Source organism: Pagrus major, chromosome 5 (assembly GCF_040436345.1).
Source record: "Pagrus major chromosome 5, Pma_NU_1.0".
In the NCBI taxonomy this organism is placed as follows: domain Eukaryota; kingdom Metazoa; phylum Chordata; class Actinopteri; order Spariformes; family Sparidae; genus Pagrus; species Pagrus major.
Window position 1 is genome coordinate 41,460,046 of NC_133219.1, and position 23,843 is coordinate 41,483,888.

General features: G+C 46.8%; 3 protein-coding genes across 5 annotated transcripts in view; 2 read left to right on the top strand and 1 right to left on the bottom strand.

Annotated features, from left to right (window-relative positions):
- The first annotated feature begins 66 nt into the window (after window positions 1-66).
- Window positions 67-16,161, top strand: ccdc180 (coiled-coil domain containing 180). The gene is made up of 37 exons (XM_073466788.1): window positions 67-475; window positions 1,754-1,851; window positions 1,936-2,021; window positions 2,142-2,239; window positions 2,332-2,451; window positions 2,984-3,094; window positions 3,206-3,301; window positions 3,383-3,546; window positions 7,204-7,296; window positions 7,389-7,468; window positions 7,773-7,861; window positions 7,983-8,102; window positions 8,193-8,366; window positions 8,504-8,619; window positions 9,110-9,236; window positions 9,342-9,396; window positions 9,473-9,558; window positions 9,656-9,825; window positions 9,910-10,079; window positions 10,340-10,520; window positions 10,607-10,753; window positions 10,840-10,984; window positions 11,095-11,211; window positions 11,372-11,449; window positions 11,692-11,775; window positions 13,354-13,487; window positions 13,645-13,703; window positions 13,862-13,946; window positions 14,049-14,126; window positions 14,211-14,277; window positions 14,394-14,535; window positions 14,806-14,966; window positions 15,049-15,174; window positions 15,266-15,362; window positions 15,542-15,626; window positions 15,714-15,855; window positions 15,977-16,161. Exons 1-37 carry the CDS (start codon window positions 416-418, stop codon window positions 16,133-16,135), a joined length of 4,200 nt encoding a protein of 1,399 aa, XP_073322889.1. The 5' UTR covers window positions 67-415; the 3' UTR covers window positions 16,136-16,161.
- A 1,240-nt stretch (window positions 16,162-17,401) lies between these two features.
- entr1 (endosome associated trafficking regulator 1) lies at window positions 17,402-21,373 on the bottom strand. The gene is made up of 9 exons (XM_073466832.1): window positions 21,196-21,373; window positions 20,260-20,411; window positions 20,014-20,108; window positions 19,617-19,806; window positions 19,401-19,474; window positions 19,201-19,312; window positions 19,015-19,077; window positions 18,170-18,309; window positions 17,402-17,645 (listed from the first exon to the last, which is right to left on the bottom strand). Exons 1-9 carry the CDS (start codon window positions 21,239-21,241, stop codon window positions 17,555-17,557), a joined length of 963 nt encoding a protein of 320 aa, XP_073322933.1. The 5' UTR covers window positions 21,242-21,373; the 3' UTR covers window positions 17,402-17,554.
- chek2 (checkpoint kinase 2) overlaps window positions 21,263-23,843 on the top strand; it is a 6,804-nt gene continuing 4,223 nt past the window's right edge. For 2 of the 3 annotated variants that reach the window (XM_073466799.1, XM_073466800.1), the window contains exons 1-4: window positions 21,263-21,595; window positions 22,271-22,571; window positions 22,710-22,834; window positions 22,953-23,085. In XM_073466799.1, coding sequence (XP_073322900.1) covers window positions 21,353-21,595; window positions 22,271-22,571; window positions 22,710-22,834; window positions 22,953-23,085 — 802 coding nt within the window. In that variant the 5' untranslated portion in view covers window positions 21,263-21,352. Of the gene's footprint in view, window positions 21,596-22,248; window positions 22,572-22,709; window positions 22,835-22,952; window positions 23,086-23,843 lie in introns of all 3 variants that reach the window. The other variant, XM_073466801.1, reaches the window with a different exon arrangement.

Here is a 23,843-nt window from a genome sequence, read left to right on the forward strand (position 1 = left end):
ACACGGACACAACAAAGTCTTCTCTGCTCGCTGCTGTTGACTTGTCGTAGGGCTCTAAAGGGACATTTCACCTGTTAAAGAGGAATGTAAATCTGTCTGCAGCGACAAAATGGTGATTTTCTCCTACATTTCTCGCGGACCATGAACGTCGCAGAGCGTTCGGCGCTCCTGTTGCCATGGTGACGGAGAGACGCTCAGACTGGCTGAAGGAAACGTCCCGGTCCCGGTACAGGTACAGGTACAGGTCCAGTCTGAGTTTAACGACTTTATATGGACGGAAATTAGAAGAAGCAACGAGCAGAGGGAGAGAAAGTGTCCGCTCCACAGAGCCAGCTCACGGGTCAGCTCTCTGCTGCTGCCCGGTGACCTCCTCCACGTTAGCACCAACGTTAGCAGCTGGCTAATCAACGTTAGCATGAGTGAGAGCAGAGCGGTACCGGGCGGGAAGGTGTACCGGCAGCTGTTCGACGCTCAGGTGGGTCCAAGTTCTCTGATGTGAAAGAGTTTATAAAGCAAAGAGTTTAAAATGAACCAGTAAAGTTATAAAAGTGTTGAATGATGATGAGACGAGAAGGACCCGTCACACAGACGTTACTCAGGTCGTTAGCTCCTAGTTAGCTAGTAAAGTTAGCATGTTGTCAGGCGTCATGTCGGCACTCATTGGTAGTCTTGATGATGACGTCATCATTTTCGCAGTCTGACGTTTCATTAGTTTGATGACAAACTGAAACTTTATCAAGATGAACGATGATGTTTTAAACTTCATGTGTGATTCAATTCAAATAGGATCAATAAATTATTTTTCTGTCTTCATTCATCATTCACAAGTCTTAAGAAGTAGTGTCCCGTGAGGGAAACCGGAAGGGGCGTGACTTCGTCTCCCTAGTAACATGCGTCCTGATCTGATGTCACTTCCTGCTCTGTATGAAACAAACCCGTCCATCACTGAGACAAACAGACTCCATGTTTCTGCTCAAAGACAGAAAGAAGTTCATGCAGAACATTTGCTGAATTTACAAGAAGGAACAAATAAGTCAGAATCAGTCAGAGACAGAGTTTCACACAGTTTATAAAGTGTCTCCAACTCAACAACTCACTAAACTGACACATTTGTTAAGGGAGTCTGGGGACAAAGAAGCAGCCTATACTGGTTACTGTTTAGTGTATTTGTAAAATGTGACATGTTTAGCATCAATAAAATGTTTCTTCTTTCATAAATTGAGTGTAAATGGTGAAATCAGTGTAAACAGTGTGTTCAAACAGCTGCTAAATGTTGGCAGGTAAGACTTTAGCACTTTAGACACAGAAGCAGACAGGCTGGTGCAGCCATGCTGCCACAAACTGACACTTTTTACAAGGAAACACACAACTTACTGTTTTCATTTAATGCTGAATTTACAAGAAGGAGACAATGATTCAGAATCTGTCAGAGACAGAGTTTCACTACGTTATAAAGTTTGTTTTAACTCAACAACTCTTAAAATCACTACATTTGTTTAGGGAGTCTGGTGATGTTGTGGTGACGGGTTCAGTGGTTGGATCAGTTCAGACAGTGTGTTCACATCGACAGGTTCAGAGACCAAACATGTTGTTTAGATTCCAGTTAAAAACAGACTCTAAAAGTCACTTTAGGATGATTATCAAAGTAAATCCATACAGGTACAGGTGTGAGCTACCTGTACTTCACTACGTTGATGTGACATGATGATCAGCCGTGACGCCTTCAGTGTTGTTTCGTGTTTGTCTTCTGAAGGTTCAGCTGTCCAGATCTCTGCTGGCTGGACGGAGAGACACGAGGACAGACTGTCTGTCTGCAGAGGACAGCAACACACACTGCAGTACAACCAGCAGGTAGACACACAGACACACACAGACACTCTGTATACATGAGCTGCATATTCAACACGTCTGTCTGTCTCTCTGTCTGTGTGTCAGGTGGTTGTGTCCTCTCTCCAGCAGGGGGCAGCAGTCAGATGGTGATGATGACGTTGATGATGTCGGCAGACTTCCTGACACTCTGGGTGTGTATCTTTGAGCTCTGACATCACCTGATGGATCAGACACTTACTGTTGGACAGTGTTTTATATTCAGTCCTCACAACAACCCATCACAGCTGTAGCTCCGCCTCTCTCTCTCTCAGTGGTCGATCATCCGAGCTCTGACATCATCAAACGCCAGGCTGAAAAACACAAAGCAGCTCTGAAACCGCTGGAGACGGAGCTGACAGAGCTCAGCCAGGTAGAACATTCTACAACATAATACGCCTGAGGTAGTGTGAGGTGCACATGATGCTGCTCTCACCTGAACTAATTCACTTACTGTGTTTTCAGGTGTGTGAGACTCAGGTGAGAAGTGTCAGTCTGGAGCTGCTGTGGTCTCTGCAGGAGGTCGACAACAGACTAAACATCCTAAAGGACAGAATGGAACACCTGGAACACGTCAGTCTACAGGTACACGTGAACACCTGGAACATGTCAGTCTACAGGTACACGTGAACACCTGGAACATGTCAGTCTACAGGTACACGTGAACACCTGGAACACGTCAGTCTAAAGGTACACGTGAACACCTGGAACACGTCAGTCTACAGGTACACGTGAACACCTGGAACATGTCAGTCTACAGGTACACGTGAACACCTGGAACACGTCAGTCTAAAGGTACACGTGAACACCTCGGGTCAACAGCAGCAGTTTCCTGAACAGTCTCTTCTTCAGATCCCTTCAGCAGCTCTGGAGCTTTTGCTCGACGCCTCCAGAGCTGCTGATGAACATGAGATTTATCTGTTCTCAACACGACTGTTGTGAGGTGATGTAGCAGATTTGTACAGTTGGGTTGGTGGCTGCTCACATATGTTCTGGACTGTGTTCAGCGGGGGAATCCTGACTTGTGTTTCTTAAACTTGGGCTGAAGATGTGATCCACTGTGTGTGTGGTTGTTTTTGTATAATGTGTAAGTGTATGTTTGTGTGCGTGTGCTCAGGAGGTGTGTGTTCTGTGGGAGGAGGTGGAAGAGGAGCTGAAGCTGAAGAAGATCAGGATGATGGAGCTGAACCACAAATTGACTGAATCTGAGACTGAACGAAGCAACAAGGTCAGACTGATGCTGACATGTTTCAGTTCAGGTTTCATCCTCTTCATCAGGAGGAAGAGTCAGTTCATAAAGCGTTGATCGACCATCGACTGCTGCATGTGTTTCCTGTAGATCAAAGCTGTGCTCAGGAAGTACTGCCACCTGCTGGAGAAGATTGGCTTTCTGCCTCCACCTGACGCTCACAGGCTGATCCACAGCGAGGCCATGGTAACTCACTGTGACCTCTAACCTCTGACCTCTGACCTCAGACATCCACACAGTCACAGCTGTCCTCTGTCTGTGTCTCAGATGCTGAATCAGTCTCTCCTGGCGAATCGTCGTAGCGTAGCTCGTCTGCTGCTGCTCCTCCAGGAGGAGAACCTGAAGCAGGAGTCACTCCTTCGTCTGCACTGGGAGGACTGTCTGCATCGCTGGAGGAGGAGCAGAGTCAATGAGGTCATTGACCACTTCAGGTGGGCAGAGAACCAGGATATAGACAGGTCCAAAGAGGTTATAACCTGTTAGGACCTGCCTATAACCTGCCTGAGCCTGTCTATAACCTGTCTGAACCTGTCTATAACCTGTTTGGACCTGTCTATAACCTGTCTGAACCTGTCTATAACCTGTTTGGACCTGTCTATAACCTGTTAGGACCTGCCTATAACCTGCCCGAGCCTGTCTATAACCTGTTTGGACCTGTCTATAACCGGTCTGAACCCTCTATAACCTGTTAGGACCTGCCTATAACCTGCCCGAGCCTGTCTATAACCTGTCTGAACCTGTCTATAACCTGTCTGAACCTGTCTATAACCTGTTTGGACCTGTCTATAACCAGTCTGAACCCTCTATAACCTGTTAGGACCTGCCTGACAGTTTCAGGTACCAGTAGTATCAGTAGTACCAGTAGTATCAGTGGTATCAGTGGTACCAGTAGTATCAGTGGTTCCAGTAGTATCAGTGGTACCAGTAGTATCAGTAGTACCAGTATGTCAGTAGTATCAGTGGTACCAGTAGTACCAGTAGTATCAGTGGTACCAGTAGTACCAGTATGTCAGTAGTATCAGTGGTACCAGTAGTACCAGTATGTCAGTAGTATCAGTGGTACCAGTAGTATCAGTTGTATCAGTAGTATCAGTAGTATCAGTAGTATCAGTATGTCAGTAGTATCAGTGGTACCAGTAGTACCAGTAGTATCAGTATGTCAGTATGCCAGTAGTATCAGTAGTATCAGTGGTACCAGTAGTACCAGTAGTATCAGTAGTATCAGTATGTCAGTAGTATCAGTGGTACCAGTAGTATCAGTAGTATCAGTATGTCAGTAGTATCAGTGGTACCAGTAGTACCAGTAGTATCAGTAGTATCAGTATGTCAGTAGTATCAGTGGTACCAGTAGTACCAATAGTATCAGTATGTCAGTAGTATCAGTGGTACCAGTAGTATCAGTAGTATCAGTATGTCAGTAGTATCAGTGGTACCAGTAGTATCAGTTGTATCAGTGGTATCAGTGGTACCAGTAGTATCAGTTGTATCAGTGGTATCAGTAGTACCAGTAGTATCAGTAGTATCAGTATGTCAGTAGTATCAGTGGTACCAGTAGTACCAGTAGTATCAGTATGTCAGTAGTATCAGTGGTACCAGTAGTACCAGTAGTATCAGTAGTATCAGTATGTCAGTAGTATCAGTGGTACCAGTAGTATCAGTATGTCAGTAGTATCAGTGGTACCAGTAGTACCAGTATGTCGTTGGTATCAGTAGTATCAGTAGTACCAGTAGTATCAGTAGTACCAGTAGTATCAGTGGTACCAGTGGTACCAGTAGTATCAGTAGTATCAGTAGTACCAGTAGTATCAGTGGTATCAGTAGTATCAGTGGTATCAGTGGTATCAGTAGTACCAGTAGTATCAGTAGTACCAGTAGTATCAGTAGTATCAGTAGTATCAGTGGTACCAGTAGTACCAGTAGTACCAGTAGTATCAGTGGTATCAGTGGTATCAGTGGTACCAGTATGTCGTTGGTATCAGTGGTACCAGTAGTACCAGTAGTACCAGTGGTATCAGTGGTACCAGTAGTATCAGTTGTATCAGTGGTATCAGTAGTACCAGTAGTATCAGTATGTCAGTAGTATCAGTAGTACCAGTAGTACCAGTAGTATCAGTATGTCAGTAGTATCAGTAGTACCAGTAGTATCAGTAGTATCAGTATGTCAGTGGTATCAGTGGTACCAGTAGTGCCAGTAGTATCAGTAGTATCAGTGGTATCAGTAGTACCAGTAGTACCAGTGGTATCAGTAGTACCAGTAGTATCAGTAGTATCAGTGGTACCAGTAGTATAAGTGGTACCAGTAGTATCAGTGGTACCAGTAGTACCAGTATGTCGTTGGTATCAGTAGTATCAGTAGTACCAGTAGTATCAGTAGTACCAGTAGTATCAGTGGTACCAGTGGTACCAGTAGTATCAGTAGTATCAGTAGTACCAGTAGTATCAGTGGTATCAGTAGTATCAGTGGTATCAGTGGTATCAGTAGTACCAGTAGTATCAGTAGTATCAGTAGTACCAGTAGTATCAGTAGTATCAGTAGTATCAGTGGTACCAGTAGTACCAGTAGTACCAGTAGTATCAGTGGTATCAGTGGTATCAGTAGTACCAGTATGTCGTTGGTATCAGTGGTACCAGTAGTACCAGTAGTATCAGTAGTATCAGTATGTCAGTAGTATCAGTGGTATCAGTGGTATCAGTAGTACCAGTAGTACCAGTAGTATCAGTAGTATCAGTGGTACCAGTAGTATAAGTGGTACCAGTAGTATCAGTGGTACCAGTAGTACCAGTATGTCGTTGGTATCAGTAGTATCAGTAGTACCAGTAGTATCAGTAGTACCAGTAGTATCAGTGGTACCAGTGGTACCAGTAGTATCAGTAGTATCAGTAGTACCAGTAGTATCAGTGGTATCAGTAGTATCAGTGGTATCAGTGGTATCAGTAGTACCAGTAGTATCAGTAGTATCAGTAGTACCAGTAGTATCAGTAGTATCAGTAGTATCAGTAGTATCAGTGGTACCAGTAGTACCAGTAGTACCAGTAGTATCAGTGGTATCAGTGGTATCAGTAGTACCAGTATGTCGTTGGTATCAGTGGTACCAGTAGTACCAGTAGTATCAGTAGTATCAGTATGTCAGTAGTATCAGTGGTATCAGTGGTATCAGTAGTACCAGTAGTACCAGTAGTATCAGTAGTACCAGTAGTATCAGTAGTATCAGTAGTACCAGTAGTATCAGTAGTATCAGTAGTATCAGTGGTATCAGTAGTATCAGTGGTACCAGTAGTACCAGTAGTACCAGTAGTATCAGTGGTATCAGTGGTATCAGTAGTACCAGTATGTCGTTGGTATCAGTGGTACCAGTAGTATCAGTAGTATCAGTAGTATCAGTGGTATCAGTGGTATCAGTAGTACCAGTAGTATCAGTAGTATCAGTAGTACCAGTAGTATCAGTGGTATCAGTAGTGTCAGTAGTATCAGTGGTACCAGTAGTATCAGTGGTATCAGTAGTATCAGTGGTACCAGTAGTACCAGTAGTATCAGTAGTATCAGTGGTATCAGTAGTACCAGTATGTCGTTGGTATCAGTGGTATCAGTAGTACCAGTAGTACCAGTAGTATCAGTGGTACCAGTAGTACCAGTATGTCGTTGGTATCAGTGGTACCAGTAGTATCAGTGGTATCAGTAGTACCAGTAGTATCAGTAGTATCAGTGGTATCAGTGGTATCAGTAGTACCAGTAGTACCAGTAGTATCAGTAGTACCAGTAGTATCAGTGGTATCAGTAGTGTCAGTAGTATCAGTGGTACCAGTAGTATCAGTGGTATCAGTAGTATCAGTGGTACCAGTAGTACCAGTAGTACCAGTAGTATCAGTAGTATCAGTGGTATCAGTAGTACCAGTATGTCGTTGGTATCAGTGGTATCAGTAGTACCAGTAGTACCAGTAGTACCAGTAGTATCAGTGGTATCAGTAGTATCAGTAGTATCAGTGGTACCAGTAGTATCAGTAGTATCAGTGGTATCAGTAGTACCAGTATGTCGTTGGTATCAGTGGTACCAGTAGTACCAGTAGTCTCTGTGTTGTTTGTGTTGCAGGAGTGTGTGCAGCAGTGAGGACGATCAGCTGATCTCAGTTCAGATGAAACAGACTCTGGCAGAACGACGCTGTGACATCATCAACAACATCTGGTAACAATAACAGAGACTCTGCTGTGATTGGTTCAGTCAATCGGTCACACTGACACTGTGAAGACAAATGACTGCCTCTCTCTCTGTGTCAGCTCTCTGGTCCCGCCCTCCTGCTCCACTGCTCTGGTCTCTGATTGGTTCAACCAGCTGACAGCCGTCAATCAGCAGATCGGTAACTGTCCTCATGTTTCTGTGTCTGTCCACCTGATTTTATTCACATCTTCATTTTGCTCATTTACAAACCGGACTGGAAACACCTGGAGTTTCCTCCATGATTTAGTTCATGAGTCACTTCAGTGTGGAGCGTCGAGGAGGAGGAGGCTGTGACCTTCATCGCTTTAACACAGTCAGCATCACGTTGTTATGTCCTCTTCTGTTTCTGTGGTTTAGTGACAATCAGCAGCTGTTTATCTTCATCAACCAATCAGTTCGCATTATGTGTGTGTGTGTGTGTGTGTGTGTGTGTGTGCACGCAGACAGTCTTCATGCTGACTTCCTCCACCAGCTGCGTTGTTGTTATGAACAGGTGTGGCAGGATCGACTGGCTGCGGTGGAGCGTTGTAAGGTAACATTTACTTCCTGTTATATCTTATAGTCATGTGATCTTGTCCTCTGAGGGAAACCAATCAGAAGATTTGGTGCCATTATTAATAATTGACTTGTGTTTTTCACATGTTCTCCTGCAGGAGGCGCTCTCTGCTCTGCAGCTGTCAGAGGAGGAGGTGAACAAAGTCATCGCCTCTCAGCTCCTCACTCTGATTGGACGAAGCCAGAGACAGGATGAAGAGCGATTGGCTGCGTTAGATGTCAGTCACACAAACCTCACTGAGACTGAATCTAAATCTCCACCTTTACCTGCATACCTGTAACCTGTCTGTCTACCTGTCTGTCTGCAGCTGTGTTGTGACTCTGTGGCCTGCCACGCTGTCAGTGTCAGCCGGTGTGTGTTTGTTGTGATGAGAGGAGCAGCGTTGCTATGGGAGACACACAGCTGCAGGTTAAAGAGGAAAGAAGAAGAACTACAACAACACCTGGATGAGCTCAGAGGCTCACAGCAGCAACACATACAGGTGAGTCTCACCTCAAAGACACAGACAGGTGAGTCTCACCTCAAAGACACAGACAGGTGAGTCTCACAGCACAGGCTTGTGAGCATCTGTCAGCAGGTAGTGGACTCTTCCATGATGCTTTGCTGCTGTGTTGTCAGAGGAAGAAGGTGCATCTGGACGACCTGCTAGCGGGACTCCGTCAGGAGAGCAGTGAGGACGCTCTGAAGACGTCTCTGGACAAAACCGTCAACTACCTGCAGGACATCAAACGCAGGTAGAGGACGCATGCTAATGCTAAAGCTAATGCAGAGTCCAGGTGTCTGTGCAGGATCAGTGATGTGTCAGATATAAACTGTACATGTGGCACTGTGTGTGGAGGTCTGATAAAGATTTTTGGTTTATTATCTGTCGCCCGTTATTAACAGACAACTGATCAATCATTGTATTGTGAAGGTGAACCTCCTCAGTGTCAGTCAAGGTCAAAGGTCAGAGGTCGTTACGTCAGCATCAGGACAAATTAATCAAACTGTATGTCTGAGAAATGTTCCAGTGACCAGCAGGAGTCCAGGTGACAGAATGAACTGATCAATGAACTGAACTGTAAAACAGACGATCAATCGATTTTTTCTGTCACGTTTGTTTATAATAACACAACTGTAGAGAGCCTTTTACAGGTGTGTCAGTCTGTGCCACAACAACACACTTCAGCTGAGACAGACACAGCTTTATTGTGTGTGTGTGTGTGTGTGTGTGTGTGTGTGCAGCTGCAGTGAGTGTGTCTCTGATCAGTGTCAGCTGTTGGACCGTGTCCCGTCCGTGTCTCTGGAGGAGCTCCTCTCCTACAGCAGCAGCCTCGCCTCTTTCTTCCACCTCAGCCACACCTACACACCGGTAACCATGGAAACCACACACACCTGTATGTTTTGGGTTCACACATCAGCTCTCTCTCCGTCTGAAGGATGTAAACAATAAACAGAAAGTGATCTTCCTCCTCAGAGTCCAGAAGAACTGCAGAACCTCCATCCATCATCTGCCCGCCCCACAGACCCAGGTCAGTACAGTTGAGGGTTCATCTTGGTTTACTGGTTTGTTCCAGTCTGAACTGGTCTGTTTGTTCATTGGTGTAGAACCCACTGAGGGGGCTGAGAATCATCCAATCAGCCGTCAGAATGACACTGACCCCGCCCAGCCCTCTCAGGATTGGCTGACTGAGGTGGAGTTCTGATTAATGATTGACAAACAATGATTGACTTCTGATTGGTCCTGAGTTAACCGTGTGTGTGTGTGTGTGTGTGTGTGTGTGTGTGTAGGCGGAGTCCTCTCTGCTGGATCTCTGTGACATCAGCAGTGATGTCATATTTACATCATCCAGGGGTGTGGCCTACAGTAGCCCAGCCTTTAGATGCTCTGCCCCCAACCTGCAGCAGGAAACGCACCTGAGCCTGTTTCCTGTGGAGCTGCTCACACACACACTCAGCAGGTGCACACACACACACACAAAAATTTCCCTATGGCAACAGAGGAGCGCCCTCTCAGGCTGACTGTGTGTGTGTTTGATGTCCAGGACGCGGTTTCTGTTCTTGGACCACCTGGAGCAGCACATCCACGACGTCTGCAGATCAGCTGTCGCCATGGTGACTGAGAGGAAGGAGGCGGTGCGTTTGGAGCAGGAGCTCCACCTGCAGCAGCTGAACCCCCAACACATCCAGAACCACATATACCAACCCCGCCTGGGTAACACACACACATACACACACACACACACACACACATATATATCATCTACATCTATAATCTTATATGCTCCTTGTGTTCACCTCACACACTGACACGTGTCATGGCGGGTGTGATCCTTCTCAAGATAGTCTTTGGTTTTACCTTAATGTCTTTGAGTGGACAGGACGGACTGAACCTGAGGAGCAGTAATGTCTTCAACCTTCATCAGTCTCAGCTCAGTGCTTCGACCATCAGACTGTTTGTGTTTGTGTTTTAAGTGGCGCTGCAGCACCACAGACAACGTGTGGATGATCACTGTGAGGAGGTGCTGGAAGTGTTCACCTCCTGCAGGTTGGAGCTGCAGGAGCTGCAGACCTGCATCAGCAGGAAGAACCAGGAGTTCAGCGTCACTCTGTCTAACATGGAGGACGACGTCCTATCAGCTGACAGCAGCCAACGGTAAAAACTGCTCTGTGGTCAGATCACACAGACTGTCTGTCTGAAACACCTGTGTCAGGTGTGACTGTCTCACTCTGTCTCTGCAGTCTGCAGGCTGTCAGCGCCACCCTCCGGGACTGTCTGGATGAACATATCAAAGACACCCAGTTCTGTGAGACCACCTTCAGACAGACAGTTCGGACCAGACTGGAGGAGGTCAGAAACAGAACAACACAGCTCCTTAACTCCTTCAGGTAACACCTGGGACACTTGGAACAATAGTCACCTGACAAAATGAGTCAAAAGATAAACTTCAGAAATGAGTTTTGTCCTCCTGCAGGTTGTTTAGTGAAGGAGGAGATTTTGCTCCTCAGGAGTTGAAGTTGTTTTCGAGGAGGCTGAAAGAGGAGACTAAACAGATCAGTGTGACAGAAGAGTCCATTTACACTGAGCTGGAGCTGTTTGAGTCCAAGAGTTTACATCAGGTACCAAGTTTAACTCCTCTAATCTCTTCTATCAAACCAAGTCTGTATAAGGAGATCACAGAGGCAGCTCTGCTTTAAACTGTCCAATAAAAACATGGCTCCTCGTCCAGGTGAAGGAGGCGTCCAGTTGTTTAGAGGAGACGATCTCCTTCTTAAATTCTGAAGTGAAATTCACAGAGAAGATCCAGAAAATGATCAGGAGCACACAAGTTCACATCAAGGCTGAGGTACCTGTCTGTCTGTCTGTCTGTCAGGTCTGTCTGTCTGTCTGTCAGGCCTGTCTGTCTGTCTTTCAGACCTGTCTGTCTATCAGACCTGTCTGTCTATCAGGCCTGTGTGTCTGTCTATCAGACCTGTCTTTCTATCAGACCTGTCTGTCTGTTTCAGGCAGCCAGCAGTAACCAGCAGCAGACAGTCATCAGCAGCCGTTTGGAGGATTTGAGGAGAATGATGGAGAACACACAGGTACACACAGTCCGACTACTGCTGCAGCAGAACAGTGGAGTTGTTACAGTACTGCAGTATTAATACTCCTCCACCCTGCAGTATTAATACTCCTTCACCCCTGCAGTATTTATGTAAATGACTGTACTATTATGTTATAATAACATAATAACAGGTTTCCATTCTGTCTGTTTATTTTGCCTTCCCGTCTGTCTGTCCGTCCGTCCGTCCGTCCGTCCGTCTGTCTGTCTGTGTATCTGCAGGTGTCTCCTGATGAGGTCTGTTCTTTCCTGTCATCAGTCAATGAAGAACTCATTAAGCGCTGTCAGTACCTGGAGGTTTCATTGGTGGGTTATCTCCTTTCAATTTGAATACCTCTTGTTTACTTGGACTACCTCTTGTTTACTTGGACTACCTCTTGTTTACTTGGACTACCTCTTGTTTGCTTGGACTACCTCTTGTCTACTTGGACTACCTCTTGTTTGCTTGGACTACCTCTTGTTTGCTTGGACTACCTCTTGTTTACTTGGACTACCTCTTGTTTGCTTGGACTACCTCTTGTTTGCTTGGACTACGTCTTGTTTACTTGGACTACCTCTTGTTTGCTTGGACTACCTCTTGTTTACTTGGACTACCTCTTGTTTGCTTGGACTACCTCTTGTTTGCTTGGACTACCTCTTGTTTACTTGGACTACGTCTTGTTTGCTTGGACTACCTCTTGTTTGCTTGGACTACCTCTTGTTTGCTTGGACTACCTCTTGTTTACTTGGACTACCTCTTGTTTGCTTGGACTACCTCTTGTTTGCTTGGACTACCTCTTGTTTACTTGGACTACCTCTTGTTTACTTGGACTACGTCTTGTTTACTTGGACGACCTCTTGTTTGCTTGGACTACCTCTTGTTTACTTGGACTACCTCTTGTTTGCTTGGACTACCTCTTGTTTGCTTGGACTACCTCTTGTTTACTTGGACTACGTCTTGTTTGCTTGGACTACCTCTTGTTTGCTTGGACTACCTCTTGTTTGCTTGGACTACCTCTTGTTTACTTGGACTACCTCTTGTTTGCTTGGACTACCTCTTGTTTGCTTGGACTACCTCTTGTTTACTTGGACTACCTCTTGTTTACTTGGACTATGTCTTGTTTACTTGGACTACCTCTTGTTTGCTTGGACGACCTCTTGTTTGCTTGGACTACCTCTTGTTTACTTGGACTACCTCTTGTTTACTTGGACTACGTCTTGTTTGCTTGGACTACCTCTTGTTTGCTTGGACTACCTCTTGTTTACTTGGACTATGTCTTGTTTGCTTGGACTACCTCTTGTTTGCTTGGACTACCTCTTGTTTGCTTGGACTACCTCTTGTCTACTTGGACTACCTCTTGTTTGCTTGGACTACCTCTTGTTTGCTTGGACTACCTCTTGTTTACTTGGACTACCTCTTGTTTACTTGGACTACCTCTTGTTTGCTTGGACTACGTCTTGTTTACTTGGACTACCTATTGTTTGCTTGGACTACCTCTTGTTTGCTTGGACTACCTCTTGTTTACTTGGACTACCTATTGTTTGCTTGGACTACCTCTTGTTTGCTTGGACTACCTCTTGTTTACTTGGACTACCTCTTGTTTGCTTGGACTACCTCTTGTTTGCTTGGACTACCTCTTGTTTACTTGGACTACCTCTTGTTTGCTTGGACTACCTCTTGTTTACTTGGACTACCTCTTGTTTGCTTGGACTACCTCTTGTTTGCTTGGACTACCTCTTGTTTACTTGGACTACCTCTTGTTTGCTTGGACTACCTCTTGTTTGCTTGGACTACCTCTTGTTTACTTGCAGACACTTGGATCTGTTCATGTAGTTTACTTTATGCCCATGTAGATTATAATTTTATATGTTATTTGTATGTTATGGACGCCCGCCCCCCTGCAGGAAAGCCCCTCAGCTCATACTAAATCCAGGAAGCAGGTCCAGTCAGCCCCACCTGCTGTAGTACTGCAGCCGGGCAGGACAGGTGTGGACCTCCTCGATGACCCTGTCGTTGGTATTATCAAGTCTCTGAACAGGTACACAGTCCATCTAATGCCACTAAGTGATACAGCAGGAATAGAAGTACTGGCAGTCGTGTTTGTGCTGATGCCTGATGATGGAGTTTTCTTTCTTCCTTCTGGTTCCCTCTGTCCCTTCCTTGTTCTCCTGTTTCAAACAATCTCAACACATCAGGTTCTGTAAGACCCAGGATGTCGCAGCAGAACCTGATGAGAGAGGAACAACAGCTGCTGGTAAAAACTGTACCTGTAACTTTTGTTTCTGACTGAACTGTGTTATAGCATGAACAACTGTCAGGTCCAGAAAGATGACGAGACGTGATTTAACTAAAACAAATCACGTAATTTGTAAACAGCTTGACTTAAAAACATGTTGAATATAAATACATCAGCAGCTCAAGTGCAGCCTGGGACCTTTGTTGAAGTCGCCTCAGTCACAAGTCAAAGACCTGTCCAACGCCAGAGAGAGTCACTGAGGTACACACACACACACACACACACACACAGGTCATTGCTAATAGTTTGTACTGAAGTTCAGCAAAGTGTGTGTGTGTGTGTGTGTGTGTGTGTGTGTGTCAGTGCTAGGAGGGGCTGCAGGTCCATCAGGACTGACAGAAGGTTCTCAGCTTTTGGACCAGAACCAGAACAGAACACACAGTGAGTCCAGCCTGTTGGTCTGAATCTCTTCATGCTGGGGAGCCTCAGGTGTTGCTCACCTGTGTGTTTATGTTTGTGTTTCAGCTCCTTCAGCTCCACAGTCAACTCTGTGTTGTGGAGAGCCAATGACGTCCTTCTGTTGGTTGCCGAGGTAACAAAGACACTGATTGTTCAAAGTGATCAAAGCGTCCACATGTTCAAAGATTTTAATTTAAACTTAATAAATCTGTGTGTGTGTGTGTGTGTGTGTGTGTGTGTGTGTGTCAGGACTTTTACCGCACTGAGCGTTCTGGTCTCAGCAGGTTCCTCGTGCTTCCTGACTCTTTGAACCAGTGGGCTGAGAGCATGCAGCAGAGGCTGCTGGGATACCAGGAGCAGGCCAGGAAGTTTCTGAGCACGAACAGAGAGGGTACACACACACATACATACACACACACACACATACACATACATACACACACACACACACACACACACACACACACACACACACAACCCTTTCCCAAATAAGTCCAAGAAACACATTGTCTGTCCTCACCTGTCTGTCTCCACCTGTCTGTCCTCACCTGTCTGTCCTCACCTGTCTGTCTCCATCTGTCTGTCCTCACCTTTCTGTCTGTACCTGTCTGTCTCCACCTGTCTGTCCTCACCTGTCTGTCTCCACCTGTCTGTGTGTCAGAGTTGGTGAAGCAGCTGTCTGTGTTGGAGGAGCTGCTGCATTTGTTACCTGGTGTTTTAATCAGTAACCATGAGCGACAACAGGTGGCTGGGCTCAGAGAAAAGGTGGGCGGGGTCAGACTGAAGCTGAAGGAGACGCTGGCAGCCAGTGAGAAGGAGAAGGTAAAATCCTGAGAATAGACTGACATCACAGGTCACCTGCGCTCACCAGTGCTGACAGTGTTTCTTCTTCTGTGGTCATCAGTGTTTGAACTTCCGTCAGCTGCGAGTGTCTCTCAGAGACGATGAGCTTCAGACTCTGAACAGCAGAGAGGAGCTCAGACAGCAGCAGCTACACAGTGCCATCTGCAGCACACACCTGGAACTACAGGTAGGACGAGGGAGGAGTCAGGGTGACACATCAGTACCTGTCACACCTGCAGGGGGAGGAGTCAGGGTGACGCCTGTGTTTTTGTGTTCAGGAGTGTGTAAGAGTCAGAGGGGAGGAGTTTGTGGCATCACTGGCCTCTCTGACAGAGAACCTGCTCCATCAGCTGGACGACTCGCTCACAGCTGCAGGTAACCTGCCACCTCTCACCTGTAGCAGGTGGGAAGAGTTTGCCCTCAGTGTATCAGGACCTGTTGGTGTCATGTGATGGAGGTCCTTAGACATGACTACACCTGAACACAACACCACCTCGCTGCCCTACGCCACCTGTCAGTTACCATCAAATTGTTTTCTGTTTGTGTTTCCATAGAAACTGAGGCAGTGACATCACACCAGCAATCTGGAGACAGGGCTGTTACCATGGAGACTGAAACAGGACAGAAACCAGTCGGCAGGTAACAGCTGACCTCTGACCTCTGCAGGTTGGAGCACGTCAACACTGTCTCACTGTGTGTGTGTGTGTGTGTGTGTGTGTGTGTCAGGACCTGGTCTGGTATCCTGTACATGTCACCCCCCACCAACATGCCCTCCAGTGTTACCACGGCAACTACTGCATCCACCACCACGACCAGGTGCACCCTGGGACATCTGGCTGTCATAGAGCAGAGAGACGCTGCTGTCAAGGTACACACACACACACACACACACACACACACACACGAAACACCCATAAAAGAGAAAACACAAACCTATAAGATTAATTTGTGTGTGTGTCTGTGTCTGTGTGTGTGTGTGTGTGTGTCAGAGGTTTGAGCAGCTGATCAGGTCGGAGTTGTTGTGTTCAGACGACGACAAACAGAAACAACTGAGAGAACTACAGAGCTGGAGCACACACTGGAGACAGCAGATACACACACTGACACACACACACACACTGGAAACAGACAATGATTCCAGCAGCTGATTGGCTGTTTGCTGTGTACGCTGTGATGTCACCAGGTGTTGTAATGTTTGTTAATAAACCACAGAAGAAGAACCGAGTCCTGTTGGTGTGTTTTAGACGTAGTTCCATTCATCCAGCAGCAGGTGGAGCAGTGACGCTCTGTGACCTCCATCAGCTGGAGACAGGAGCATGGACTGGACCACATGTCCAGAAGTATGTGGACACTGAACATATCAGTCACAGCTCAGTGTAGAGACGCTGTCCACATACTTTTGGCCACATATTGCACAGGTGTCAGTCTGTTTCAGGTGCTCCTCTGAACAGGTAGCCTGTGTACACTCATTACGTGTCACCGTTGCCGGAAATATTCAGCACACTCTAGACAGTCAGCAGGAGAGAACAATGCAGAGAAAATGCAGCCAGGAGTAGCACTGCCAGCGTTACTTGTAACGGCTCGCCCGCTAAACGGGCTCAGAAAAGAAAGCCGGAGGCAGAAAAGGCTGCAACGAAGAAGGCTTTGGATAAAACCAGAGGGAAAACCAGAGTCAACATCGGTTCAGCTTTTGAACGGTGGAGACAACTGAGGGAGCTGAAGGGCCCAAGAAGTGATGCAGAGGTTGCTGTCCTGCTGTTGGACAGGAAATTATTTGTTTTGCTTCGGGGGGATTTGTTATTTTCATGAAATATGTAACGTTAGCCAACTTAGCTACTTTGTAGCTCGTATTAGCCCAATGCTAACTTTGGCTTCTCTGTCGGTGTAAGCCAGTAACATTACAGGTCGTCGGTACATACTTCTTATCTAACTTATAGGATCTGTGCTTCCTGCACGGAGCATTGAGCGTTTGTACTCGACGCATCTGGTGGTACATGAGGTAGTTTGTGATGTCCAAAATGTGCTGAAATACTCGGCTCTCCTCTGCCCTGCTGACTCCGACTGTCAGATGTGTGTTCAAGTTTGTGGGGGCGTGGCTTTGGACGGAGCACTGACGGGAGGGGGTGGAGCTTAGAGGAGGTGCCACTTTCAAATCTTGCTAGCTCTACAACGTTACCAACTATAGCTTAAAGCGAATCATTATGAACATTAATCTAACACATTTAGTGAAATATGTCCTCACAGGTATTAATTAAATATAATAAGTAAATCATGTCCAGGCAGTCAGGCTAGCTCTTTCCATATGTTTTAAGTCTTTATGCTAAGCTAACAACTTCTTCCAGCTCTGTGCTGAACACGCGACTGACATCCATCTGAACATGAAGGTTTCCTTTAAAACAGACTCAAAGACAAACTGATTGAACAAAGTTATTTATTATAAAACAGTGAATTTAACACTAATAGCAAGAATCTGATACATGATTTAAAGTTTAACTTTAGATTTAATGACTCAGTATGTGATGTGTTTATGTCTTCAGTCTGGAGGAGATCTGAGGGTCTGCGTGAGTTCAGGACTCTGAGTCCAGGTTTGAGATCTTGTCGATGGACTGCAGCAGCTGAGAGACCAAAACGAGAGTCTCTGCTTCCCCCAACAGCTGACTGCAGACAGACAGAGAAACAGACAGACAGAGTTATAAATGTTTAGTTTCTTGTCCTTCAGCTCGATGATAACCAGAACACACTGAGTGGACACTAACGGGTCACACACCGTCACCTCTGAGGAGGAAACAGACTGAGTTTGGTGCCACCTGGTGGTCACATCAATGTTGGTCACCTGTCGTTCTCTGAGTGATGCTGACTCACCTGAGTGTCCTCAGCAGCAGCAGCCTCCTACAGCTTCCACTTAGCTTTCCACATTTAGCTTTCTGGATTAGCATCTGCAGCTAACTGCACACATCAACCAGCTGCAGTGAGTTACTACAGCTCAGGTGACAGTTCGTGTCCAGACCCAGTCCAAAAATACTAGAATACTTTAAAAACTGTCTTCACTGAACAGAACCACAAGGTGGCAGCAGTCTGGCTTCAGCAGTACGACAGAGACACAACAGATTAAACATTAGCATGCTAACACTGTAACACACACGCGCACACACACACAAACACACCTGTTCACAGATACTTACCGGATGGAGGAGTGGGCGTGGCTTGCTGTCTTGTTCAGGTACTCAGATGCCACCTGGGCGTTGTGTCTCATCGTCATGACGACCTCAGACTCAGCAGCCTTCAGACTGCCGTTCTCTGATCGCAGAGAGTCTACCTCCACCTGAGACACACACAGGTAACATTTATACACACACCTGACACACAGCTACTCATTCAATTATTTTTCAGTTTGTTCAGATTCTGAATCATTGTCTCCTTCTTGTAAATTCAGCCTTAAATGAAAACAGTAAGTTGTGTGTTTCCTTGTAGAAAGTGTCAGTTTGTGGCAGCATGGCTGCACCAGCCTGTCTGCTTCTGTGTCTAAAGTGCTAAAGTCTGACCTGCCAACATTTAGCAGCTGTTTGAACACACTGTTTACACTGATTTCACCATTTACACTCAATTTATGAAAGAAGAAACATTTTATTGACGCTAAACATGTCACATTTTACAGATACACTAAACAGTAACCAGTATAGGCGACTTCTTTGTCCCCAGACTCCCTTAACAAATGTGTCAGTTTAGTGAGTTGTTGAGTTGGAGACACTTTATAAACTGTGTGAAACTCTGTCTCTGACTGATTCTGACTTATTTGTTCCTTCTTGTAAATTCAGCAAATGTTCTACATGAACTTCTTTCTGTCTTTGAGTAGAAACATGGAGTCTGTTTGTCTCAGTGATGGACGGGTTTGTGTCATACAGAGCAGGAAGTGACATCAGATCAGACGAAGGTTAATGTAGCTGTGAACTGTGTTGATGATGTTTCAGTTGTCATCAGATCAGAGACACTGAGAGGCTTCATGTTCTGACCTCAGAACAGTTTGTACCTGCAGCTGCTGCAGCTCCACCTTCAATTTGGAGACACTGTTCTCTGCTTTCACTGCTCGCTTCTGTAACACACACACACACACACACACACACACACACACACACACACACACACAATAATAATCAATAATCAGCTTTTTTATTGATCTGATGGAGCATCTGTTAGCTTCTGTTAGCATCCCCACCGTCATCAGGTGGAGGTTCTGCTCCACTGAGTGAACCATGCTTTCCAGATCCTGAGCCTCCTTCTCCTCCCGACGCCTCCTCTGGAGCAGCTCCTCTGACAGCTCCATCACCCTGATGGGGATGACACAACACAGAGGCATGATGGGTTAATGCTCTGACTGCTGGGGTCAGTGCTGTCGTGTGATTGGCTAATGCTCACCTGCGTTCATTAACCTCTGATCTCCTCTGCAGCTCCCTGATGGTCCTCCTCAAGGACAGGTTCTCCTCCTTCAACTGCAACACGCACACACGCACACACACACACACACACACACACACACACACACACACACAGGTTAGGGTTCGACACAACATCAGTTAATGTGTGTGTGTGTGTGTGTGTGTGTGTGTGTGTGTGTGTGTGTGTGTGTGTTACCTGTTGTATCTGACTGCTCCTCCCACTCCTTCTCCTGCAGGAGGTGACTGGTTCAGCTATGGAGGTCTCATCATCTCCCTCATAGTTCTCTCCTGCTCCTCCTCCTCCTGCTCCTCCTCCTGCTCCTCCTCCTCCTGCTCCTCCTCCTCCTGCTCCTCCTCTCGGCTGGTCTTCAGGTTTGGAGGAGAACCTGTTCCATTCACACATGTTGACTGTTAGAGCAGCTCAGTGTCCAGTCTGACGTCAGAGGTGTTTCTGTTATTCTGTTATAGTTTCATTTGAACTATTTCAGCTGTCAGCATCACTTCTGCTGTTTTCACTGAGGGATGACCTCATTAAGCTCCGCCTCTACCTGAAGAAATCAATAACCAATCAGTGAGCAGCAGACAGGCCTCACCTGGTCTCCTCTTCTTCCTCCTCTTCCTCTGTGCAGATGGATGAGGTGCTGTCCACACCTGACAGGAAGCTGCTCCGCCCCCAGTCTTCCTCCTCCTGATTGGACAGACAGACAGACAGACAGACAGACAGGTCAGAGAGACAGACATGTCATAGAGACAGACAGGTCAGACAGACAGCTGTAATAAACAAGGTGTACTTCCTCCTCCTCTTCTTCTGTTGCTCTCTGTGGAGGTAGTTTCAGTACCTCTCTGTATGTCTGCTCCTGGTCCAGGTCTTGCTCTGGGTCCTGGTCCAGGTCTTGCTCTGGGTCCTGGTCCAGGTCTGGGTCCTGGTTCTTCCAGCGTAGAAACTCTCTGAAGGAGAAGGGGTTCAGCTCCTCAGCCTCCACCTCCTCATCTGCTGAGGGACACAGGCTGTGATTAAAGAGCAGCAGCGTCACAGCACAGAGCAGCTGACTGACGTTAAAGACCTGAGACGTCCTGAACGTGCGTGGACGTCTGCAGCTGTGAGACACCTGCAGTCTAGTCCTGAACGTGCGTGGACGTCTGCAGCTGTGAGACACCTGCAGTCTAGTCCTGAACATGTGTGGACGTCTGCAGCTGTGAGACACCTGCAGTCTAGTCCTGAACGTGCGTGGACGTCTGCAGCTGTGAGATTCTTTCTTCAGATTCGTTCACACACAAAAACATGTTGTAGAAATAAGATGAAGACTGAACTTGATGACAGAAATGTTCCCATCGTCACTATTATGAGATTAAAAAGTTGAAATGATGAAGGTCAAAATATGAGATAATAAAATATCTTAGTTTCAAGAGACCCAGAGACAGAAGACAGACAGAAGACAGACAGAAGACACAATAAATAAAGTGTCAACATGAAATGAGAAAAATCTAAATTATGAGATAAAAGTGTCATTATGATGTTTTTGAATGAGTTTCATCTTTGTTTACTTTAACTGGCACAAACAGGCTGTCAACTCATCTATCAAGCATTACACACGTCAACAACAACAACAACAACAACAACAACAACAATGTCCCTGATGGGCTTCCGTATGAATGACTGCAGCTGTGAAGCTGCTGATTGATCTGAAGCTTCATCACGGACACAGACTCACTTCATCATCAACGTATCGATCAGACTGCAGATCACTGATGATCGATCCTCGCTGATCACTCACCGTCTGTGATGATCAGAGTTTTAGCAGCGCTCCTCTGTTTGGACATGACGTCACACAGGTAGGCAGGTGGACTGACAGACAGACAGGTGCTTCAGTCCCTCCGTCAGCAACAGTCTTCCGTCACTTATTGATCATTATTTATCACCGTGTCCTCCTGATGGACAAGAACCAGACCCGGAAACTCAACCGACGGCTCCGAACGCACGTGACCAGTCTTCTAACTTCTCATTGGCTGGGACCGTCATGTGACGCAAGAGGAAAACACGGCACAAGGAAATACGTCTCCTGCACGATCCCGGTAAAAAAACCCGTCCTACACGTGTCCCGGTTCAGCTGCTGGGTCCGGTGTGTTTACCTGCAGAGACCCGGAGGACGGTCCGGCTGCAGCGACTCTACTCCGGTGAGTCTCTGATGTCGGTGCATTCACTCTGCTTAGCCCGGCTCAGCCCGGCTCAGCCCGGCTCGGCCCGGCTCGGCCCGGCTCAACCAAACGACCCGGTTTGTGATCCGGCTCCACATCCGCTCAACCCGCCGAGCTGCTTCACCGCTGGGCTGAGCCGGATCACAAACCGGGTCGTTTGGTTCTGGTTCATATTCAGTCTCTTCACCTGGCTTTGACTGACAGGTGGAGGACGGTTTAACAGAACCAGCACGGTCCTGGATCCGGTCCGGGTCTCAGATCAGACCTCCAGCTGTGATACTGTCAGTCTTGAGTGGAAACATCTCAGCCCACAACGAACTGCATTTAAAAAACGTTGAATTTAACATCATCTCGCGTGCCTGCACAGCTTGAGCCTGACTGAAGACACGTCGACGTTAATGAGGTTCTGCAGTAAAAGTTCGTTTCATGTTTAGTTTGTGCCGAACTGAAGATTCACTCATCAGATGTTTGAGACCAGTTTTTATCTTGTTTTCTGTGTTGGTGGTGATGAGTTGGTGCACAATTTGTTTTAAATTGTACAGTTTGTAAAAGTAGTTTAGGGCAGCTGTTAAACCTGCCCCCTGCTGTGGATGAGAGATGGATGTGATCTATAATCTATAATCTGATTATAGATTCAGTGTGTCTGATCTGCAGACCTGCAGGATGTCTGAAGAGAGTCCAAAGGAGGGGCAGCAGTCCCAGTCCACCCTGTCCCCATCCCAGGCCCAGTCCCAGTCCACCCAGTCTACCCAGTCCCCATCCCAGTCTAAGTCCCAGTCCCAGACTGGCTCCAGTTCTTCCAGCGGGCCGACCTCAGCCAGCCAGTCGTCCAGCGGCTCGGGGACGCTGAGCAGCGTGGACACCCTCCCCGTCACCCTGCCGTCCGTCCCCGAGGAGCCCGAGGCGGAGCCCTGGGGCCGCCTGCTGCCCATGGCCCGAGGCTTCAGGAGCCACGGTGAGACCACTGGTTCTTAGCTCCCATGCTAACATGCTAACTAGAGCCTGATAGACCTTTGTCCTGATACCAGGATCCTTACTGGTCCTGATACTGGTACTAAGTTGTTCTGTTGGTTGGTTTGTTGTTTGTGTGCAGACTGTATCGAGGACCAGTACCTGTTTGGACGGGACTCAAAGTGTAACTACGTCCTCGATGATCCTGATGACAGAAGGTCCAAAAAGTTCAGAATCTACAGCAAGAAACACTTCAGGATCTACAGAGTGAGGTCACTTCCTGTTCACCAGTGATTGGTTAATGAGCCAGAACAGTCTCAACATGTGTGTGTGTGTGTGTGTGTGTGTGTGTGTGTGTGTGTGTGTGTGTGTGTGTGTGTGTCAGGAGGGCAGCGAGGTGTTTGTGGAGGACTACAGTAACAACGGGACGTTTGTTGACGGGATTCTGATCGGAAAAGACAAGAAGCTTCCTCTGGTCAACAACGCCGTGCTGGCTCTGTCCGAGCAGCGCAACAAAGGTCCGAATACTGCAGTGATACTGCAGTAATACTACTGTAATACTGCAGTAATACTACTGTAATACTACTGTAATATCACAGTAACACATGTGTACTGTTATCACCATGTCTCACCTCATACTGTCTGTCTGTCTGACTTGTCTGTCTGTCTGTCTGTCTGTCTGACCTGTCTGTCTGTCTGTCTGTCTGACCTGTCTGTCTGTCTGACCTGTCTGTCTGACTTGTCTGTCTGTCTGACCTGTCTGTCTGACCTGTCTGTCTGTCTGTCTGACTTGTCTGTTTGTCTGTCTGACCTGTCTGTCTGTCTGACTGTCTGACTTGTCTGTCTGTCTGACCTGTCTGTCTGACCTGTCTGTCTGTCTGTCTGACTTGTCTGTTTGTCTGTCTGACCTGTCTGTCTGTCTGACTTGCCTGTCTGTCTAACTTGTCTGTCTGACCTGTCTGTCTGTTTGACCTGTCTGTCTGACCTGTCTGTCTATCTGACCTGTCTGTCTGTCTGTCTGTCTGTCTGACTTGTTTGTCTGTCTGTCTGTCTGACTTGTCTGTTTGTCTGTCTGACCTGTCTGTCTGTCTGACCTGTCTGTCTGACTGACCTGTCTGTCTGTCTGACCTGTCTGTCTGTCTGACTTGTCTGTCTGTCTGTCTGTCTGACCTGTCTGTCTGTCTGACTTGTCTGTTTGTCTGTCTGACCTGTCTGTCTGTCTGACTTGTCTGTCTGTCTGTCTGACTGACCTGTCTGTCTGTCTGTCTGACCTGTC